The sequence below is a fragment of the Camelus ferus genome, chromosome 28 (assembly GCF_009834535.1).
Source record: "Camelus ferus isolate YT-003-E chromosome 28, BCGSAC_Cfer_1.0, whole genome shotgun sequence".
Taxonomy (NCBI): domain Eukaryota; kingdom Metazoa; phylum Chordata; class Mammalia; order Artiodactyla; family Camelidae; genus Camelus; species Camelus ferus.
The window spans coordinates 6,595,817-6,613,599 of NC_045723.1; the positions used below are offsets into that span (position 1 = coordinate 6,595,817).

Consider the following 17,783-nt stretch of genomic DNA (forward strand, 5'->3'; position numbering starts at 1 on the left):
TATTTTGGAAAAAGAATAGAGATAAAACACAAGAGAAAAAAATTTAAATCATCGAAATCCCATCACCTAAAGATGCATACGGTTAATATTTTAGTGTATGTATCTCTACCTTTTTTCTAATACAAATACAAAAATAGGATCCTAGCATACAAACTTCTCAGTAACCTGTTTTTTTCCCCCAAACACTATATTTGGGACACAGTTTCACGTGCATAGCCACATATCTACCTTGTGTCTCTTTCTTTTTAGTAGCTGCCTAATAGTTCATCATTTGAATGACTATATTTGACCAATCCTTTGTTGCAAGACATTTGGGTTTTCTCTCTCTCTCTCTCTCTCTCATTAACTTTACAGCAAAAACAAAGCTCTGCACATGCATCTTTGTCACACGTTCTGTCATTTCCTCAGGGTACATCCCCTAAAGTGAGATCACTGTGCCAAAGAGTATACATTTCAGGAGGCCTTCTAACTCACATTGTAAATTGCTCTCCTGAAACATTGTACATTCCCATCAATGGAGGATATAAAAGTCCACACCCCTATGTCCCACCAACCCTGCGTGATCTTTCATCAGTGCTCTTATCCTTCCTAAGAGTTTAACCTTGAGGAAACAAGGCCAGGGTGTCGGGATGAGAAGCAGTTGAAACAAATAAGAAACGTCAAAGAGTTCTTTAATAATTTCTTTCCAGTCTCTTCCACTCTCTAATATTTTTCCAATTTGAAACTCTGACCTGGTTGGTTCCATCCTCAACTCACACTCCAATTTTCCCCATCTGCCCCTTTTTTATACTAGTATTTGAGTTTCAGTCAAGTCTTCCCTCACCAGGAAGTACATTTCTTTGAGGTGAAGGACTTCACTGAAAATGTCAAGTTTTAGACAGCAATATCACCCAGTAACAGCATCACTGTGACACGCCCAAGGATTCTGAAATTTCAGAACCAAGCCAGTTAGAACGAACTGTTTAATACAGTCTCTCATGTTGATCTGCCAGCCATGGAAACAAAGCCACATTGAAACTACTTAAGACACAGAAGCAGAGGCCAAGAGCTTATTGTACATTCCTACACCTCCCCCTCTGACTCCTTCTCCCTGTCCCCATGAGCCTGACCCCATGGGCCTGTCCCTCCTGAGGCCTCCTCCATAGCTGGACACTGAAATGCCTTTGCTTGCTTTATTTTAAAGGGGTACCATTCTGGGGCTACCTTCTCACGGTCCAGTCTTTGCTTTCTATTTCTCATTTGCCCCAATATCGAGGATCACTACCCCCCCTCCATTTTTTCTACAATTTTCACCCCTAGTTCAGGACGTTTGACAGTTTTGCACAATAGCTAACGGTTCTCTTGTAACTCCTGCATCTTTTCCTTCTTCATCAGGTTGGTAGAAGCCAGCCCTGTTTATTTGATACATGCAACCCTCTTCTCCCTCAAGACTGGCACAGAGGTTGACACCAAGAGGAGCTCTATTGGGGTTAAACAAATACAGAACCCAGAACTGCGTACCTGCCCAGCTTACTCATTTCATACAAGTTCTTCTTCCTGGTGGTGCCACACTCAGGGAGGGCAACGAAAGAAAACACACATAAACTTTCAACTGGGACATGTCCACACTCAACAACCTTTGTCCTGGGAACTCAGCACTTCAACACCTGGCTTGTAACCCTAAGACTGAACCAGCGGTGGGGGGTGGCGGGGGTGGGGGAGTGGATTGTAACAGGCAGGGATAACTGGGCCTAGTTCTAACTCCCCTTTTGGCCAATCCTCCTCCAACACATATGTGCAAAAAACTACTACATTCTCACCTGAAGATGAAAATCACTGTTTTCTGGGTTTCACCTTCTACCACCTCAAACCAACCGTGCCAAAGTTTTCCCGGTTCACTAGGACCTAGTATAAATGTACTCTTCTATTTGTTCCTATTTTAAGAGGATAATTAACTACCTTATTTTTACAAAAAATGCACAGTGACACAGTCCCAACGTCCAACCCCCAGACAAAATCAACTGCTAAACATCTGCAGGGCAAAAGGAAAGAAAGAAAGAGAAGACATTGGAGAGGCAACTTTGGGAGCTCTTAGGAAGGCACACGTCAAGGCTGCTGCTCCGCGCTGCTTTCCCGCCCCCTGGCCTGGCTGCCCCTCTTCTTCTCTGCACCCCCTTTCCCCGCTGCCGCGGGCGGTCGCGCCCTCGTGGCCCCGCCCCGCCCCGCCCCAGGCCACGCCCCTCCGCCGACGTCAGTTGTTATGTCTCGGCTTGGGCCGCGGCCGCTGCTGTTTCTCTGCTCGGGAGGCGACGGCCGCGGCCTCGAGAGGTGGCGGGGGCGTAGGGGACGGCGGCCGGGGTCCGCGCCGCCCATCTGAGCGGGGCGGGCGCTGCGTGAGCGGGAGGCGGCCCGACAGCTGCCCCGGGGAGCCATCTCGGGCCTATTTTTGCTTTTTTTCTCCAGGACCGTCGCCCCAAGCGCCCCATTTCCCTCTGCAGAGACTGCGACGCCCCCTCCCGGGCCGTGCCGAGGTGCCCGCCCGCCTGAAAGGCGCCGCCCGCCGACCCGAGCGAACCTGGAGCCGCCGCCGCCGCTGCCGTGCCCGCCGCGCTTCTCGCGGAGCCTGGGCGGCCGGCGTGGCCTGGGGCCTGGGCGCCGGGCGCGGCGCTGCAGCGGCAGCTCCTCCCCGCGCTGGGCCCCGGGCCTGGCCCCGCCGATCGCCGCGCCCTCCTGACCGCCGCCGCGGGAGCCCTGGCCGGCCCCAACCGCCTCCCGGGCCCGCCGCCCCTGCGGCCCCGGCCTGCAGCCCGGCGCCCGCCTCCTTTGTGGATCTGAATGATTTGGGGGGCCTCCCCCCTACCTTCTTGAGATTACGGTGCTGGAAGGCCGACCCCGCCTCCTCGGTCGGTGACCCCCGCCTGGGGAAGCGGCCCTCATTTTGTTCTTCCCCGCGGGCTCTCCCCGCGCCCCTGTTCTTTCGGGGTCTAACTGATGGTTTTATTTTAGTTTTTTCCCTTTATTTTTCTCGCCTCTGGACTGGAAGGGCCCGCGCGAGGCTCTGCGTCTCTGCCCCTCCTGGTCTTTTGCTCACCCCCGCACAAATCCCCGGATCCACCTGCCTCGCGGCCGGGGATGTCCCCACGGTGACGGCGGCGGGCGCCGGACCACACGCGGAGCTGGTGCCCTCGCCCAGGCTGCTGTAAATACACACTCCCCCGTCTGCCGTCCTCTTTTTCGTGTTCTGAGCTCTCTGAAAAGAGAGAAGACGCAGGGGAGGATGTGGCTGAAGCTTTTCTTCTTGCTCCTCTATTTTCTGGTCCTGTTCGTCCTGGCCAGGTTTTTTGAGGCCATTGTGTGGTATGAAACTGGCATCTTTGCCACCCAGCTGGTGGATCCGGTGGCACTGAGCTTCAAGAAGCTGAAGACCATTCTGGAGTGCCGGGGACTGGGATACTCGGGGTTGCCGGAGAAGAAGGATGTCCGGGAACTGGTGGAAAAGTCAGGCGAGTATCGGCTCTCGGAGGGTCCCCTCCACTCGGGGGAAGGGACGACCCGTACTTCTTGGTACCTGGTGGTCTCCCAGAATGAGGCCAGACCTGGAAGGATTGAGCAGACTACTTCGAGAGCTGCTCACCTTTTCCCTGTCCAGGTTTTATATATATATATATATATATATATATATATATATATATATATATATATATATATATATATATATATATATATATATACATACATACACACACATACATATATTTACATACATATATATGTGTGTGTGTGTGTGTGTGTGTGTGTGTGTGTGTGTGTAAAATTTCTCAAAAAAAATCCCAATTTTTTGAGACGGGTCTGGAATTGGTAGGGGTGTTGGTGGGTCTTTTTAAGGTTATTTTAAAATAATAGTTCTCAGCTTTGTTTACCAAGTTGAGTGATTTTTCTCAAAATTCGGAGGTGTGAACCAGTTACAAACTGTAAAGCATTATTTGTCAGTTGATGTTTTAAAGGTAGAAGAAAAGAAAAACCCTCAGAGGTCTGTAGATAGCAGATAGCAGCGTTTGTCACCATAGTAATAGCAAGTTACCCGGAGGGAAAAACATCATCGGAGTACTTAATATCAAAGCAGCATTTAGGCTGAAGATTTAAATTTTATTTTACTTATTTTTTCTTCCAGTTTTATTGAGATGTAATTGACGTACAGCACTGTAAGTTTAAGGTGTACAGCATAATGATTTGATTCATACACATCATCAAATGATTATCACAGTAAGTTTAGTGAACATCCATCTCAGATAAATACAAAATTAAATAGAAAAAAATTTTTTTCTGAGATTTAAATTTTAAATAATGAGTTTAAACATAAAGTGTACACTGTACAGTATTAGCTTTTCTTACTTTAAATTTGGTGAAAATTAGGTGGCTGTTTTTTGTGAATGCCTACCTTGTTTGTTTTTGTTTGTTTTGAAAGAGTTTATATTTCTGTCAGGATTTTTAAAAATTCCGTGTATCTTGGATGTAAACTTTTTTCCCTTCTGTGTCAAGGCACTGCTGCGTCAACTTAAATGGGTTGAGAAATAGAATTAAAATAGTGCTCAGAGATATTTAACATCTTAAAGAATGTATTTTCAAGAACTGTTGGTTTGGGGGTAGGATTGGGTGAGAAATATGCTTAATTTTTTTTCACCCCAGACAAAGTGTATCTTTGTTTTTGATACACTTCCTGGAAGGGGAATACACTGTAATTTGAGAAGAGCATTCTGGGTTGCTGTAGGAAGCAATTGAAACTGATAGTTATCTTTTTTGTTGTTTCAAGTGTATCTGTCAGCTGTGTCTCTTACAAGGCAATTTTTTTCCTTATTTAGTATCCTATAGCCATGTAATATGATAGACAAGAGTAATAACTCCAGAGGACTTCAGTACTCACGTATTTGCTGGTTAAGGTTAAGATCACTACTGGGGCAGAGGAGGGAACACACTCTGTAAAAGTGATACATTTTTCTTTAGAGAAAACATGCAGTTGTGTGCCGTTCTTGCCACTTGTTTACTGACTGGTTTATGGTGACTTATTTCTGACCATGGCTGGGGTGTGGGGTGGAGGAAATGAAGTAGAAGATCTCTTGTAAGTAAACCTCTCTAAGTTTAGGAATGAAAAATGTCTTAACTGCCCAAGCCAAATCATTTTTTATGGTAAAATAATTCGATGACACATTTTTTTCTTTTGATTTTTATTTAGTGTTGCCTTCCTTTGGGCCTAAAAATACTTGTAACTTTGAGTCACAAGGAGTGCACGTAATATTTAAGGAATACACTCAGCCCACAGAAATACAACTCAGATCACACATTTTATAGCAGAGAAGTCTTGGTATAGCAATTTAACTTTATAATTTAAACATTTGTTATGAATGGTTTTGCTGCATGATACAGTATTTGTTTTCTCATTGTTAACATTTAAGGCAGAAGTTAAAATAATTTGACATTAGTGTTTTTCTTTCATTTGATGATACAAGCTGTAAATTTACACTATAAATTTGTGTGTGAGTATGGAGTTTGTTCTCATAGGTAATCTTTTGTGTCTAATCTCCAAGTCATATAAACCCTATTGCTGTTTTAAACAGGTGGAGATGGCAAATTGTGTAAACCCATTTCTAAATCTTGTAAGTCAGAAGTATATAACTCATATTGTTTAAAAATTATTTGATGCCTGCACAAAACTAAATAAATAATATTATGATGGCTTTTGGGGCTGGCATAAATTTAGTAATCTCCTGATAAATTATGTGATGACCCCACTAGAACATAAGCTCTGTGAGGAGATGGATTTTTGTCTGTTTTGTTCATTTTTGCCTGCCTCATAATAGGTTCTTACATATTTACTAAATGTATGAATCTTAAATAAGTGTATTCAGGTTCTGCTCTTTTTCTCTGTGGAGTGCAATGAAAGTACAATGACATAATTTTTTAACAGCGTAAAAATCATTGAAGTTGGGGATGTGAGATTTTTGAAATCTTACTCATGTTATTTTTTTCTTTTCTTCAGGTGACCTGATGGAAGGTGAGCTCTACTCTGCACTCAAAGAAGAAGAAGCATCTGAATCTGTTTCTAGTACCAATTTCAGTGGTGAAATGCACTTCTATGAGCTTGTAGAAGACACAAAAGATGGCATCTGGCTGGTTCAGGTATTAGAAACAGTGACAGAAATGAAATTATTTTGACTAAAATAGTAGTCACCAGGTGGTGACACATCTGTGTACTTGTGTCATGTGTCTTAGACATAACTCAGTTCTCACAGAGAGGCTCCAGGGTGGCCCCAGGGTCCCCTTAAAGAGATTTTGCAGACCAAGGAAAACAGAAATTAAAGGGTCGGGGAGGGGAGGCGTCGGGGAAAGAGGGTTGACTGTTTTGGTTAGAATCGGCAGAAGCAAATCCATTTTGATTGTTGTGTCTTCATGAGAGTAAGAAACATATATATTCCTTTTATTTAGTGCTTTGTGCTGTTTCTCTCAGTTTTTATTAACTCCACTTTTTAATTCAGTAATCCCAAATAATTTTGTTTCTAAAAAGAGAACTTTAAAGTAAGAGTAAAGGAATCTTTCTGTTAGGGAAATAGCCAACTTTGTGGGGAATAGTAGGGAGTGCTTAGTGCTTTGCTTGTTAAATTGATGAGATTTTAATTTTAAATCCTAGTTCTTTGGCTATCAAAACTGGGAGATGTAATTATCATATTAGAATTTTAGAGCTATGAAGAGCTTTAAAATCATTTTTTTATGGCAAGTGAGTTGGTACATGTTATCATTTGTGTATTTTTATGTAAATTAGAAAAATCAATATTATATTGAACATGTAATTTCATAAATATTTCTTAGGGCAAGGCTAAAATTATTTAAATTTTTTAAAATACAATTCACTTAAAATAGCGTATTAAGTAAATTAACAACATGAATTCAGCTAAAATTATGATTATTGAACCAGGATCAAATCCTAGGTTCCCTGATTTCTTGTCCAGTGTTCTTGTCATTTCACACCGGGGTTGGCAAAGTTCGGTTCAGGACATAATTAAAAGTAGCTGCTGCTTCAGATTTCTTTCTGAGAACAATGACTGCAAAATAGGGTAGAAAAAGCTGAGTCCAGAGACCTTGGTTGCAGATCTGGCCCTGCCACTGATCTGCAATATGATTGTGGATAGACAGATTTTCTGTTGCAAGGTCCTCAAATAAATACAAATACACTAAAGGAGAGAGAATAGTACTGTAGTGCACTGGGCTGATGGGTTGCCCTTCGGGACTTCTTCAGGTGATTGCGTTGGATATCCATGACCTTCCCTTCACTTGCAGTCTCCCTGGTGTGTTGTGTGTTACTCTCCAGATAATCTAATTTAGCAATTTTTAAGTCCAGCAAATGTAGAAACTGGGAAGAGGGAATGGGTACTGACTCTACATTGTGCTTCAAAGTCTAGTTTATTTCTGTGTTAAATTATTGGTATTGAAAAATAAACGGTAGCATCTTTAAAGCCTTAATTTATAAATAGTTGTTCCGTTTCTTTTCCCAGATGTTTCTTTCTGATAGTCTGATTGAGGAAGGCTTATTGGTTTTGATAATTTTAGTATGTATTAGTGACATTGAACCGGCTGTCCCACTGCCCTATGTCCAGTGTCTAAATGTTTGTCCACACATTGAATGGTCCCATAGAGAAGAATGGTAAAGATACTGAATACCTTCCAAAATGGGAAAAGCCATGTCAAAAGTCTCACACTTCTTTTGGTATTTAGAGTGCTGCCTACGGATAACAGACACGTTCTGGTTCACTATTAGCATATATTCTTGGCTTATAAATGATCTACTATTTTTTATGTCCTATTAAAGATAAGCATGGATTGAACTCCCTTAATATGAGACAGAATTCAGATAGTTTATTCAGCAGTTAATTGTGTACCAGACCCTGGAGATACACCAGGAACCTACACAGGCTAAGTCCTTGCTGTCAGGCAGGAATAAAATAAGAGGGTAAGGAGACAAGAGAGTGGCAAGGAATTCTCTGGTAAGGTGACACGTGAACAAAGTGAAGAACACGTGATGGATCGCAGTGAATGTTAGCATTATAATCACTGAATTATTTTTCTCTGAAAATAATTTTTTGAACTTCATAGGTATTAATAGTTGAAAATGACTTCTAAGAAAAATGAAATGTATTTACTGTGTGGTTTTCAGTGTGTTCATGTTCAGTAGGACACACAGTTTATTCAGTGACCTTCAAGGTTTGCGCTGATCACCACTGCCTGGCTTGTGTTCCCTTGGGCCAGTGGCTTACATCTGTCAGATGGCTGGCTTGGGTTGGAAGAGCAACCCCTGGCGGGACAACTGAGCAGACCGAGATCAAAACCCTGTCCTCAGCACTGCGAACTCGCCAGCTAAGCTAATCAGCACAGACACTTCGGTTTAAGCTCTTAAAAGAGCGCTGTGTTGTTTTGTTTGTTTTGTTTTCAAGTTGAAAATAACTTCTTAAGACAGAAGAGATTTCTCTCATAAGCTTGTCCTTCTTTTTCAGCTCAGATATGATTATCTGTCTCTTGTAAAGGACAGCATTCAAGAATTCAGTTTTTAATAATTTGAAACATCATTCTTTTCTATTTGTTTTAAAAGAAGCTGACTAATTTCAGATTGCTGTATTATTCTTGCTTGCTTTCTTTCCTCTGTGAGGGTGTGGAGATCCCGATTTAATCCTCTTCACATTGCCTTCATTTGGGGTATCCCGTGTAAGGAGTGTTTAAGGACATCGGAGTCCTTTCTTCTTTTCTTCCCAGTTTTCTAGTATCATTTTCTTACTCAAATGAATTATACTCTCCTTTTGTATTTCTTGAGGAAAAAAATGTAGTTAGGTAGCATATAACTGATAATTAGCACGTTAGCCTTCATATGTTATGTCATTGAAAGAATGTCTAGATTTAGGGAAAATGTGACTGTAATAAATGGGTGTATGACTTAGCTATTCCATCACTTGGTCAGTTCATTATTGTCCTGGAATGAGCTGGTAATCTAGGTTGATTATCTTTTTTGGCAACACTGTATGTGGAATGACACTCCAAAAGGAAAAATGAGTTTCTATAATTTATTTAATTCATCCTACATCCCTTATGATTTCTATCTTCTCAGTAACTCAGTAAGTTTATTTTCTGTATAATACATGTGAATAGTATTCATATCTTTCTCTTAATTGTTTTAAGATGGATTAGTGGTCATAAATTATCCTTATGTTAAAGCAGAGTTTTAGCATACTCCTTTACACGTGAAGCTTTTCCATGTCTCTCCTATGTTCTTTGTAACATGAGGTGGAAAGAACTAATTTTAGTTTTGAAGGCAGCAACACATATGGGACATCTTTACCAATAATATACTATGTAATCCATGGAAAAACCAAGTCATCTTTTTTCTATCAATTCTTTCTAACATTTGAAGTTTTCCTAGTTTGTTCTTAGCCTGACCTCATATCTTTCATTAGCTGTTTGTTTCCAGTTTTGTAGGTTCTTTGATTCTACTGCCAAGCAGTCTTTTTAGCATCACATATAGAAGTTACTTTTCTTTCAAAAGGTTCTTGGTCAGAGAGGCAGATGGAATAGTGGATCGACTTCTGAAATGGAAAAGTTAGCATATGTTATGGGTCTTATGGATTTATTCTTAACATTTCTATTTCTCTGTTTTGACTTCTGTTCAAAGAACTTCAGAGAGAGGCTGTGGTATCTGTTCTCTACTGTTGTCATATCGTAAGGAATCCAGCATCACTGGGGCGGAGGTAGCAGTGAAAAGCACCGTGTGATTTAAAGTAAAGCTTTAGGTCAATATTTACTAAAGTATTATGTTAATATTGTTCTTGTTTGGCTGAAAAGTGTTCCTAGCTGTTTTAAAACTTGTTTATTTTTACTCCTAGACAGTAGTTAGGTTCAGGGAGGTTCTAACTTACTTACTCCTCTCTTGGCACTACTCTAAAGATGAACTACATGGCAAGCTACCTTATCCTTTATTTTGTAGAGATGAAAGGCTTTTATTTGTGTTTACTCATAGAGAAAACTAGTGAGGTTACCAAAGAAATAATTAAATGCCATTGAGTATTGTTTTTGTCAATCAGTCATCTTTACTTTTAATAATTTTATACAATATGCATATATATATTTAGGTTGACCCATGACTTTTCAAAGTAGAAACTCCATTATAATGAAATATTGAAAGATGCAGAAAATAACGTGGCTCCACACTCCTTGTATATGGAGTTACGTTATTTAATCTAGCCTCCACGTGGGGGACTAACAGTATTGAGAGGGATGTGACAAATGTCCTGATTATTAGTAAAACCCACTCTAAGAAGTGGGCAAAAGTGTGTGGGTTTTTTCTTTGACCTGTGTAACACCTGTAATACATGTGGAAGGAACTAGGCAGTAACCTGAGGCTGGTTTTAATTTGTAAGTGTAACTGGACTACACAAGATTGCCATCAGAAAGTGTGGGAAGTTGACATCTCACACTGTTCAGCTCAGTTCCGTCCAGCAGTGTGCTGGAGCCGGCTCACACTGCCTCATGAAGGGCAGATTGTCAGCAATCCCAGCTCTTCCCAACTCCATGTATAGCGATGTCACGTTGGTAACTTGAAATCAGCCATGTGGGAGTATTTACACCAAGGAAATCAGCAAATAATAGAAATTAGAGCTTCCGGTTTCTTCTGGAGAGCTACTTGTTAAACATTTACCAGCAAGCCACCGGGTTCATCCATTCATCCAACCATCTAACAAATATTTACTGAAATCTAGTGTGTGCCAGCTGAACCTTGTGATAAGCATTGAGGGCAAAGAAGACAAATAACCCACAGTCTGTGCCATAAAACAGCATACAGTTGGGTTTACTAAAATGTGTGGACCAGTAAAAATCTTAGCTTATGATTATCTTTCCCAGATGGTCTGTGATGGGCTAGCATCTTGAGGGATCCTAAAGAACTGTGAGACAGTGAAGTGGAACCTAGGAAAATGAGTACTAGGAAAAACCTGGTAGTTTTGGGTTTTGTTTTTGTTTTTGTTTTTTTAAAAAAGTGTATTTTTAAATACACTGAACTAGAAGTCATTACCTGTGACTGGGGTCAAGAACACTGATGTGCAGTTGCATGGCAATGTACCAGTTGTGCTGAAGTTTGTCCAGAAAACATCCCAGGTAACAGGTTGCTGAGGAAGGGACTTTTATTATAACAGAAATCAGAAACTTGGAGGCTTTAGAGAACCTTTATAAACAGAAGTAAAAGAATGGGTTTCTAAACTGTAAAAAGCTGAAGTAGTTTAATTCAACATACATATTTAATGAGTGCCCAAATGAGTTAGGCACCATCCTAGCCGCAGGAAATGACGATGGCGAGCAGGTGCAGGGATGCTGTTTGGAGAAGCAGATACCCTGGGAAGGAGGATGGAAAGATTGCTTCACTTCTAGCCTGTGTTGCCAGGTCTGTTCTAGACTTGGAACTCAGGCTGTACTTTCATCGGGTTTTTTTCTCGTCCCTGAAAATTTTCCCCACAGAGAATGCAACATTCTTCCTGAACTGCTGAGAAATATGTTTCCCCTTTTACCAGCAGTTTGAGTGCCGTTCAGAATCACTGTGCGTGCTTTTGGATATGAGCTGTAACTTGGAAACCCTTACTGATGTGGTACAGTAGTAATAGGCTTAGAGTGTTTTGTTGTGCCATGTGGCAAGCCAGACGAGTTCTTTCATGAAAACATTTTTAGTGGTTGTTTAATTTGGCCTCCACCAAATTTAATTTAAGCTAAACTTTCAGTTGAATAATACCACTATATAGGACGTTGGACAAAGCAATTTCTAATCATGTGAATATAACTATAGAGTCAAATAAAATGCTTTCATGCAGTGCCTAACGGATTTGTCATTTTTGTATGGTTCTTAGTCAGGGATTATTAAACTCTTCAAGAGCAGATGTTGGAATAGCTTGCTGAATCAATAAGGCCCTGGGGTTAAACATTGTCACGGGCCTGTCTCAGGGATGTTCCCACCTCTCTTCACACACTTTTGTTGTCTGTGCAGTGACCAGGGGTGCCCGGGAACAACCCCGTCTCGTTCCTACTTCCTTTCCTAGCACTGGGGCTCTTGTAAGTCTGAAAGGAAGTCTGCAGTGATCAAGATCTTCACTGAAAGATGCCGCTAGGCTGAGCGCCAAACCTCATATTGAGTAAAGCAACCTCTTGATTAACCCCTTGACACAGTGTCATGATAAACACAGACCTGAAGTATTTGTGTATTTGTAGCCCTGATCAGCAAATAGGAGTGAAAGGGGAGTTCTTTTATTAAAAAAAAGGGGGTGGGGGAGGGGAGCAAAGACCAGGGAGTATGGCCATATGATTTTACAGAGATTTCCTGATCCTGAGTAATCTGAAAAGTCAGTTCAAGATTTCTTTGGTTACTTGATAGAAAAAAAGAACTACCATGTTGACGCTTCAGTGGTGGAAAAAGAAAAGAGAAAAGAAGAGATGAGAAGAGAGGAGCCTGCCTTGCTTGTTCATCCTTATTCTTCAGATAAAATTCATAAAGGACTTTCAGACCATGGGAAAGTGTGGCAGCTAGGAACTTCCTGGGCAGTGTAGCCTGTGTGACCCTCCGCAGAAAGCAGTTTCACCTACGGAGACCACGTCCTCCATGGCCCTCCTCCTGGTTACCCCAGCCATCTAAGCGTTTTAATACTAACTTGCATCTCCCTCAATAAGACCATTTATTTTCACTTGAAAGTACTATCAAAATAATTTGTTCAATGCCCTAGATTGTGTATTTGTGTGTGTATTTATTCAGCACCAAAGTTATGTTACAGAATGTTCCATATCTGTGTGTATGTCTCTGTAGGTATGAGGGTGATAGTATCAAGGGTATACGACTGGGGTTATTGGACAGTGACCTGTTGGCACATAATGTGAACTTTAACTTGTCACCACCACACTCATTGTCTCCTCCTGCTGCCCTTGAAACCTGTTAGACTTCCCAGCCGAGAGGCCAGAGATGAGGCATTTGCAGCATCTCTTGCCTCCCCCAGGCACTCATTTCACACACTCGCTCCCCTGGGATTTCACTTCCTGGAGCTTTGTGAATGTGAACATGGCCCTTCCTCCTAGAAAGATTAGAGGCCCCCAGAGTGCTGGGTTGTAATTTTGAATTAAGTAGTATCAGTAACACAGCATTCATGAAAATAAACTTGGCCTATATACTCCAGGCTTAAAATAAATTAAACAGATGGTTTCATGAAGGCATAGGACATTTTTGGCTTTCCATTAAGTTTCCATTTAGTTATTTTTGTTTGCGTTTGTTTTTAATATATAATTTTTATTTATTTTTCCTGATACCTCTATTGAAATTCTGCCTTCATTGAAAGCAGGAAGTTTAGGGAATAAAGGGAAAGGTATTAACAATTAGGCTGAGAAAGAAGTCATTGTATGTTTTGAAGGTTAATCTACAGTTTTTTTCCTTTTTCTTTCTTTTGTTTTTAAAAAAATATTTTTCTTCTCGCAATCATAATTGTATTTGAAAGCTGAACATTTGAAGCAGAAGTTCAGGAATGCAGAATTTATTACAGTAATTTTTATGTTAGTACCTTTTGTGATTGTTAAGAAAAAAGCCATAGAAATACTAGTGTTGATTTAGTCAAAGCGTAGTTTAATAGAAAACATGTGTTTGACTCTTGGCTCCATAATTATACTTTTAAAAAACTGAAATTTGAACTTGTTGAACCCACATGTGGTAATTTTTAGTAAGCTTTATTTGAGTTATTTAAAAATTTCTTTTTAGAGCAGAGAAATGACCCCAAGGGCCGTTCTCTTCCTGCGTAAGTTAACCCTGGAGGACGGGCCACACGGTGAAGAATGTGGCGAGTGTTTTTAATACGGCTTTGACTCCCCCTCTATGTAACTGCCACAGAGTGTGAGAGCTTAATGTACTGTATTCCGTGTTTTAAATCTTTTCCAGTTGGACGGTTGCTCCTCCTGTAAAAACTGCAGTGATAACGTGATGATATAGTTAACAAGAACTGGGAACAGAGTATGTTTTTCAAAAAAAAGTGAAGTTATAGATATAAATGGTTGGTTTGACTCCATTTTAGGTGATTAAAGTTTCTGTTTTTCTTTTTGGGGGAATAGGTCATAGCAAATGACAGAAGTCCTTTGGTGGGTAAAATCCACTGGGAGAAAATGGTGAAAAAGGTGTCAAGATTTGGAATACGTACAGGCACGTTTAACTGTTCCAGTGACCCCAGGTAAGGTGATTAGGCCATTCTTATAATTTGAGTTCTGATCAGAATTTTTTAATGTAATAAGGACAGTGGTATTACAAGCCTGTTTAAACTAAAAGTTAATTATAACGTTTAGCACACAGTTACATGAGTACTTGATTACTAGTTTTTGGTGATTGGCAGATACCTTCCTTTCTGAGATCTCTTTTTGTCTGTTCTTCTGTGTTCTTTCTAATGGGGGTGACTCTTTACAGTATGTTTCAATCTTTTTGTTTCCATTTTATTTCCCAAAGAGAATTCAGTACATTTATGGCTCTAGATGACACCTTTGTGCTGACTTGAATCTTCTTCCATACTTCTTGGACCTCTAGTTTGCATTGTGACACTCATTTCCATCTGCCATATGGGTGCCCCTCTACACCCTGGTCCCTAAGCCCAGTGTTCAGATTCATATTTATCTTCTTTTTAGATAAACTGTGTGCCTTTCTACCTTTTTTTTTTTTCTGTCCTTTACTGTTTTTTTCCCCCATTTTCTCAGACAAGAATTCTTGCAGATATTTTTGACATTTTTGTTTTTCTTTTTGTCATCATCTCCAGTATTTAGTCTGTCACGTTATTTCTTGCTTCATTATTGCATTGTTTCTTCTTTGACATGTGTTTTATTTCAATTTCAAGTGCCTCCACATTATTAACAAATTCTTTTGTTCATTTAATTACCCATTCAATAAGTATTTAATTAAAGATGAGCCTGTACAGCATGTTCTATTTAGTAATGAGGAGGGAGCATATGATACGTGCATAAAAACCCCGCAATGTTAAGTCCTTTCTAACATAGGTGGGTACAGCTGACTTACCATGTCCCTTACATGTGGTCACAGAGGGAAACTCATTCACTGTAGAAAACCCGCCTCCACCACTGCTACCCCTCAGGTTCTCCTGTGCTTCTCCTTCAGACCCACGTTTGCTTCAGTTCTCCTCACTGTCCTTGTTTGGCTCACTCGTAACGTAGGCTGAAATCTGCGGTGGGAGGACTCCCTGAAAGCTGGGGAAAAGAAGGGAGGTTCCTGTGTCTCCTGACTCACATTAGTCTCCTCATTTACCCTCAAAGCTCCCTCTCTCACCTTCACGAGAGAACCTTGATCATATTTGATGCCTTTTGTTGAAATGTCCAGGATAGCCTAAGTGTTAATGTTCTTATGAAAAGGAAATCGTTCTTATTTCTGTCTTTTGTTTACCAAAGACAATTGCATTTGGTCATATTCCATCATTCCCAAATAGGGTCCAACTGAAAGATCTTTCCCTCAGCCTGATGGTGATGGAAATACCAGAACAAATGATAGTTCTGATATTTTGATTTCTTTTTCAGATAATGCCAAAAGCCAGTGTTAAATACCACTATTCTATTGAAAGATGTTCAGAATTTATTTTTTAAAAATCAGTGAACTAAGTAATACATTTTAAATACTGTGACTTATAAGTATACTAACAATACCAAGTAAAAACAAATGCACAAAAATATCAAGGTTAAACACATTACAGTCTAATGTAAGTTGTAAGACAACATCAGTAAAGAATTCAGAATGAAGCTAAGCACAACATAAAGTGAAGATAATCTGTTAAACGTGACAAACTGAAGGAAATGGTAGCACTGATTTTTTTCTTTTATTGAAGTATCGTCAATTACAACATGTCAATTTCTGGTGTAAGCATAATGTCCCAGTAATGCATATATATACATATATTCACTTTCATATTCTTTTTTACTAAAGGTTATTAAAAGATACTGAATATAGTTCCTTGTGCTATGCAGAAGACATCTGAATTTTATCTGTTTTTATATATAGTGGCTAACATTTGCAAATCTCAAACCCCCATATTTACCCCTTCCCACCCCCTTTCCTCAGTAACCAAAAGATTGTTCACTATGTATGCGAGTCTGTTTCTTTTGTCGATGAGTTCATTAGTGTCTTCTTTTTTCTTTCTTTCTTTCTTTTAGATTCCACATATGAGTGATATTATATGGTATTGATTTTTACTGTAATCTTATAAAGGAACATGCACCAGAAGGGTCATAACTGAGTCCAGTGGACTTCAGTGCAAATTTTGTAGCTTTTCTTTTGAAAAGCTCTTTTTGAGTCTATACCAGCTAAGGAGTGGTGAAAAGATACATATAAGCTACCTCCAAGTTTTCCTCTGAATCGTTCATCTTTGTCTTCAAATAATCCTACCTGTTATTTATGATGGAAGAGATCTTTTTTGGAGCAACTTTCTGCTTTTTTGTTGACTGCAGAAGCTATAATTTTTTGTTACTAAAAAAGCACTTGTGTGTCATCTTCTTCAGTTCCATCGCAGAAATGACGATCTTGATGCAGAGTTACTTGCGTCAGTTTCGGTACTGTCATGTTCATTTCCTCTTATTTGGAAAGCCTTCCAGCTGGAGCAGGACCTGTTACTGCCATAGACACTGTGCTTAGTCAGGGTCATTCCCCCCCACCTTTTTTTTGAGGATTATGGAGATACAGAAGAACAAAATAGGTTGATAAGGAAAAGGGTGTTGAGAATCTCAATGCAGGGTGTAACTGGGCAAAGAACAGTGTTCTGCAAGCGTTCTAATCACACACCGAGTAACTGAGCCATCATCTTGATCTCAGATTTCTAAAACAGCAGAATCTCTACCCCTCAGCCTATGTGGCTTTCTTTGACTGTCATTCCTTCCCGGGGTGGCCTCCACGGCGGCCTCCTCTGATGTGCCAGTCCCACTGTGAAGAAGGTCTTTCGTGACTTGCTTAGTGCCCCGTCTGGACTTTCAGGACCACCGCTCTGTGCAGCATCTGACTCTGCGTTGGCAGCAGTTCTGATTTCTTTCTCGCTTGGCCAGCTTCCCTGGTCCTCATTCCTCTCATTCCCCAACCAAGTGATCTATCTCAAAGGGCTTTTCAGGTCAATGCTCTGCTCCCTTCTTTTCCCTTTGGAGAAAGTAGAAAGTGAGGTGGGGTATATATCTTTGGGAGGTTGGAGAGATGGGGCAGGGATAGTAGAGTGGTTGGAGGATACTGGAATTACAGAAGCTGAATGATAAACAGAGCCAGGCGGGCTTATGGTCAAAGAATCAGGGATGGGTGCCTATGGAATAATTAGGGAAGGAAAGGGGAGATTGCAGAGGGGGATAGGGAGGCCGAGGAGGCCAGTGACCTTGTCTGAAGAAGCAGCATTTTATGAACAGAAATACCAAGGTTTCTTTTTAAATACAGCATGCCATGCCAGCAGCTGGAGTGCCAGAACTCACCAGCCATGTTTTCTGTCATGTTTAGTCTTCAGATTCTCTTATGAGATCTCAAAAAGGCTTCCTTTTGGTCACGAGAGAATATTGTCATGGGCTTCTCATCGAACTTATTCACACCTTTAGAAGGTTTTCTGACTTGGCAGCAAACCTTTTATATTGATATACAGTAAGTAACATTCTAAAAAATAGTATGAACATTAGTCTTCATTTCTGTTTCGCAGTGGGGTTTTCAAATTAATTTGGTATACGATATTTGGATGTTGGATATCAAGTGT

General features: G+C 40.6%; 1 protein-coding gene across 1 annotated transcript in view; it reads left to right on the plus strand.

Moving 5' to 3' along the window:
* The first annotated feature begins 3,227 nt into the window (after positions 1-3,227).
* The window catches only part of LOC102513259 (charged multivesicular body protein 3), a 54,141-nt gene continuing 39,585 nt past the window's right edge, over positions 3,228-17,783 (plus strand). Inside the window, 2 exon segments of the mRNA XM_032469727.1 lie at positions 3,228-3,482; positions 6,014-6,153. Of these exon segments, the coding sequence (XP_032325618.1) occupies positions 3,257-3,482; positions 6,014-6,153 (366 nt within the window). The 5' untranslated portion in view covers positions 3,228-3,256.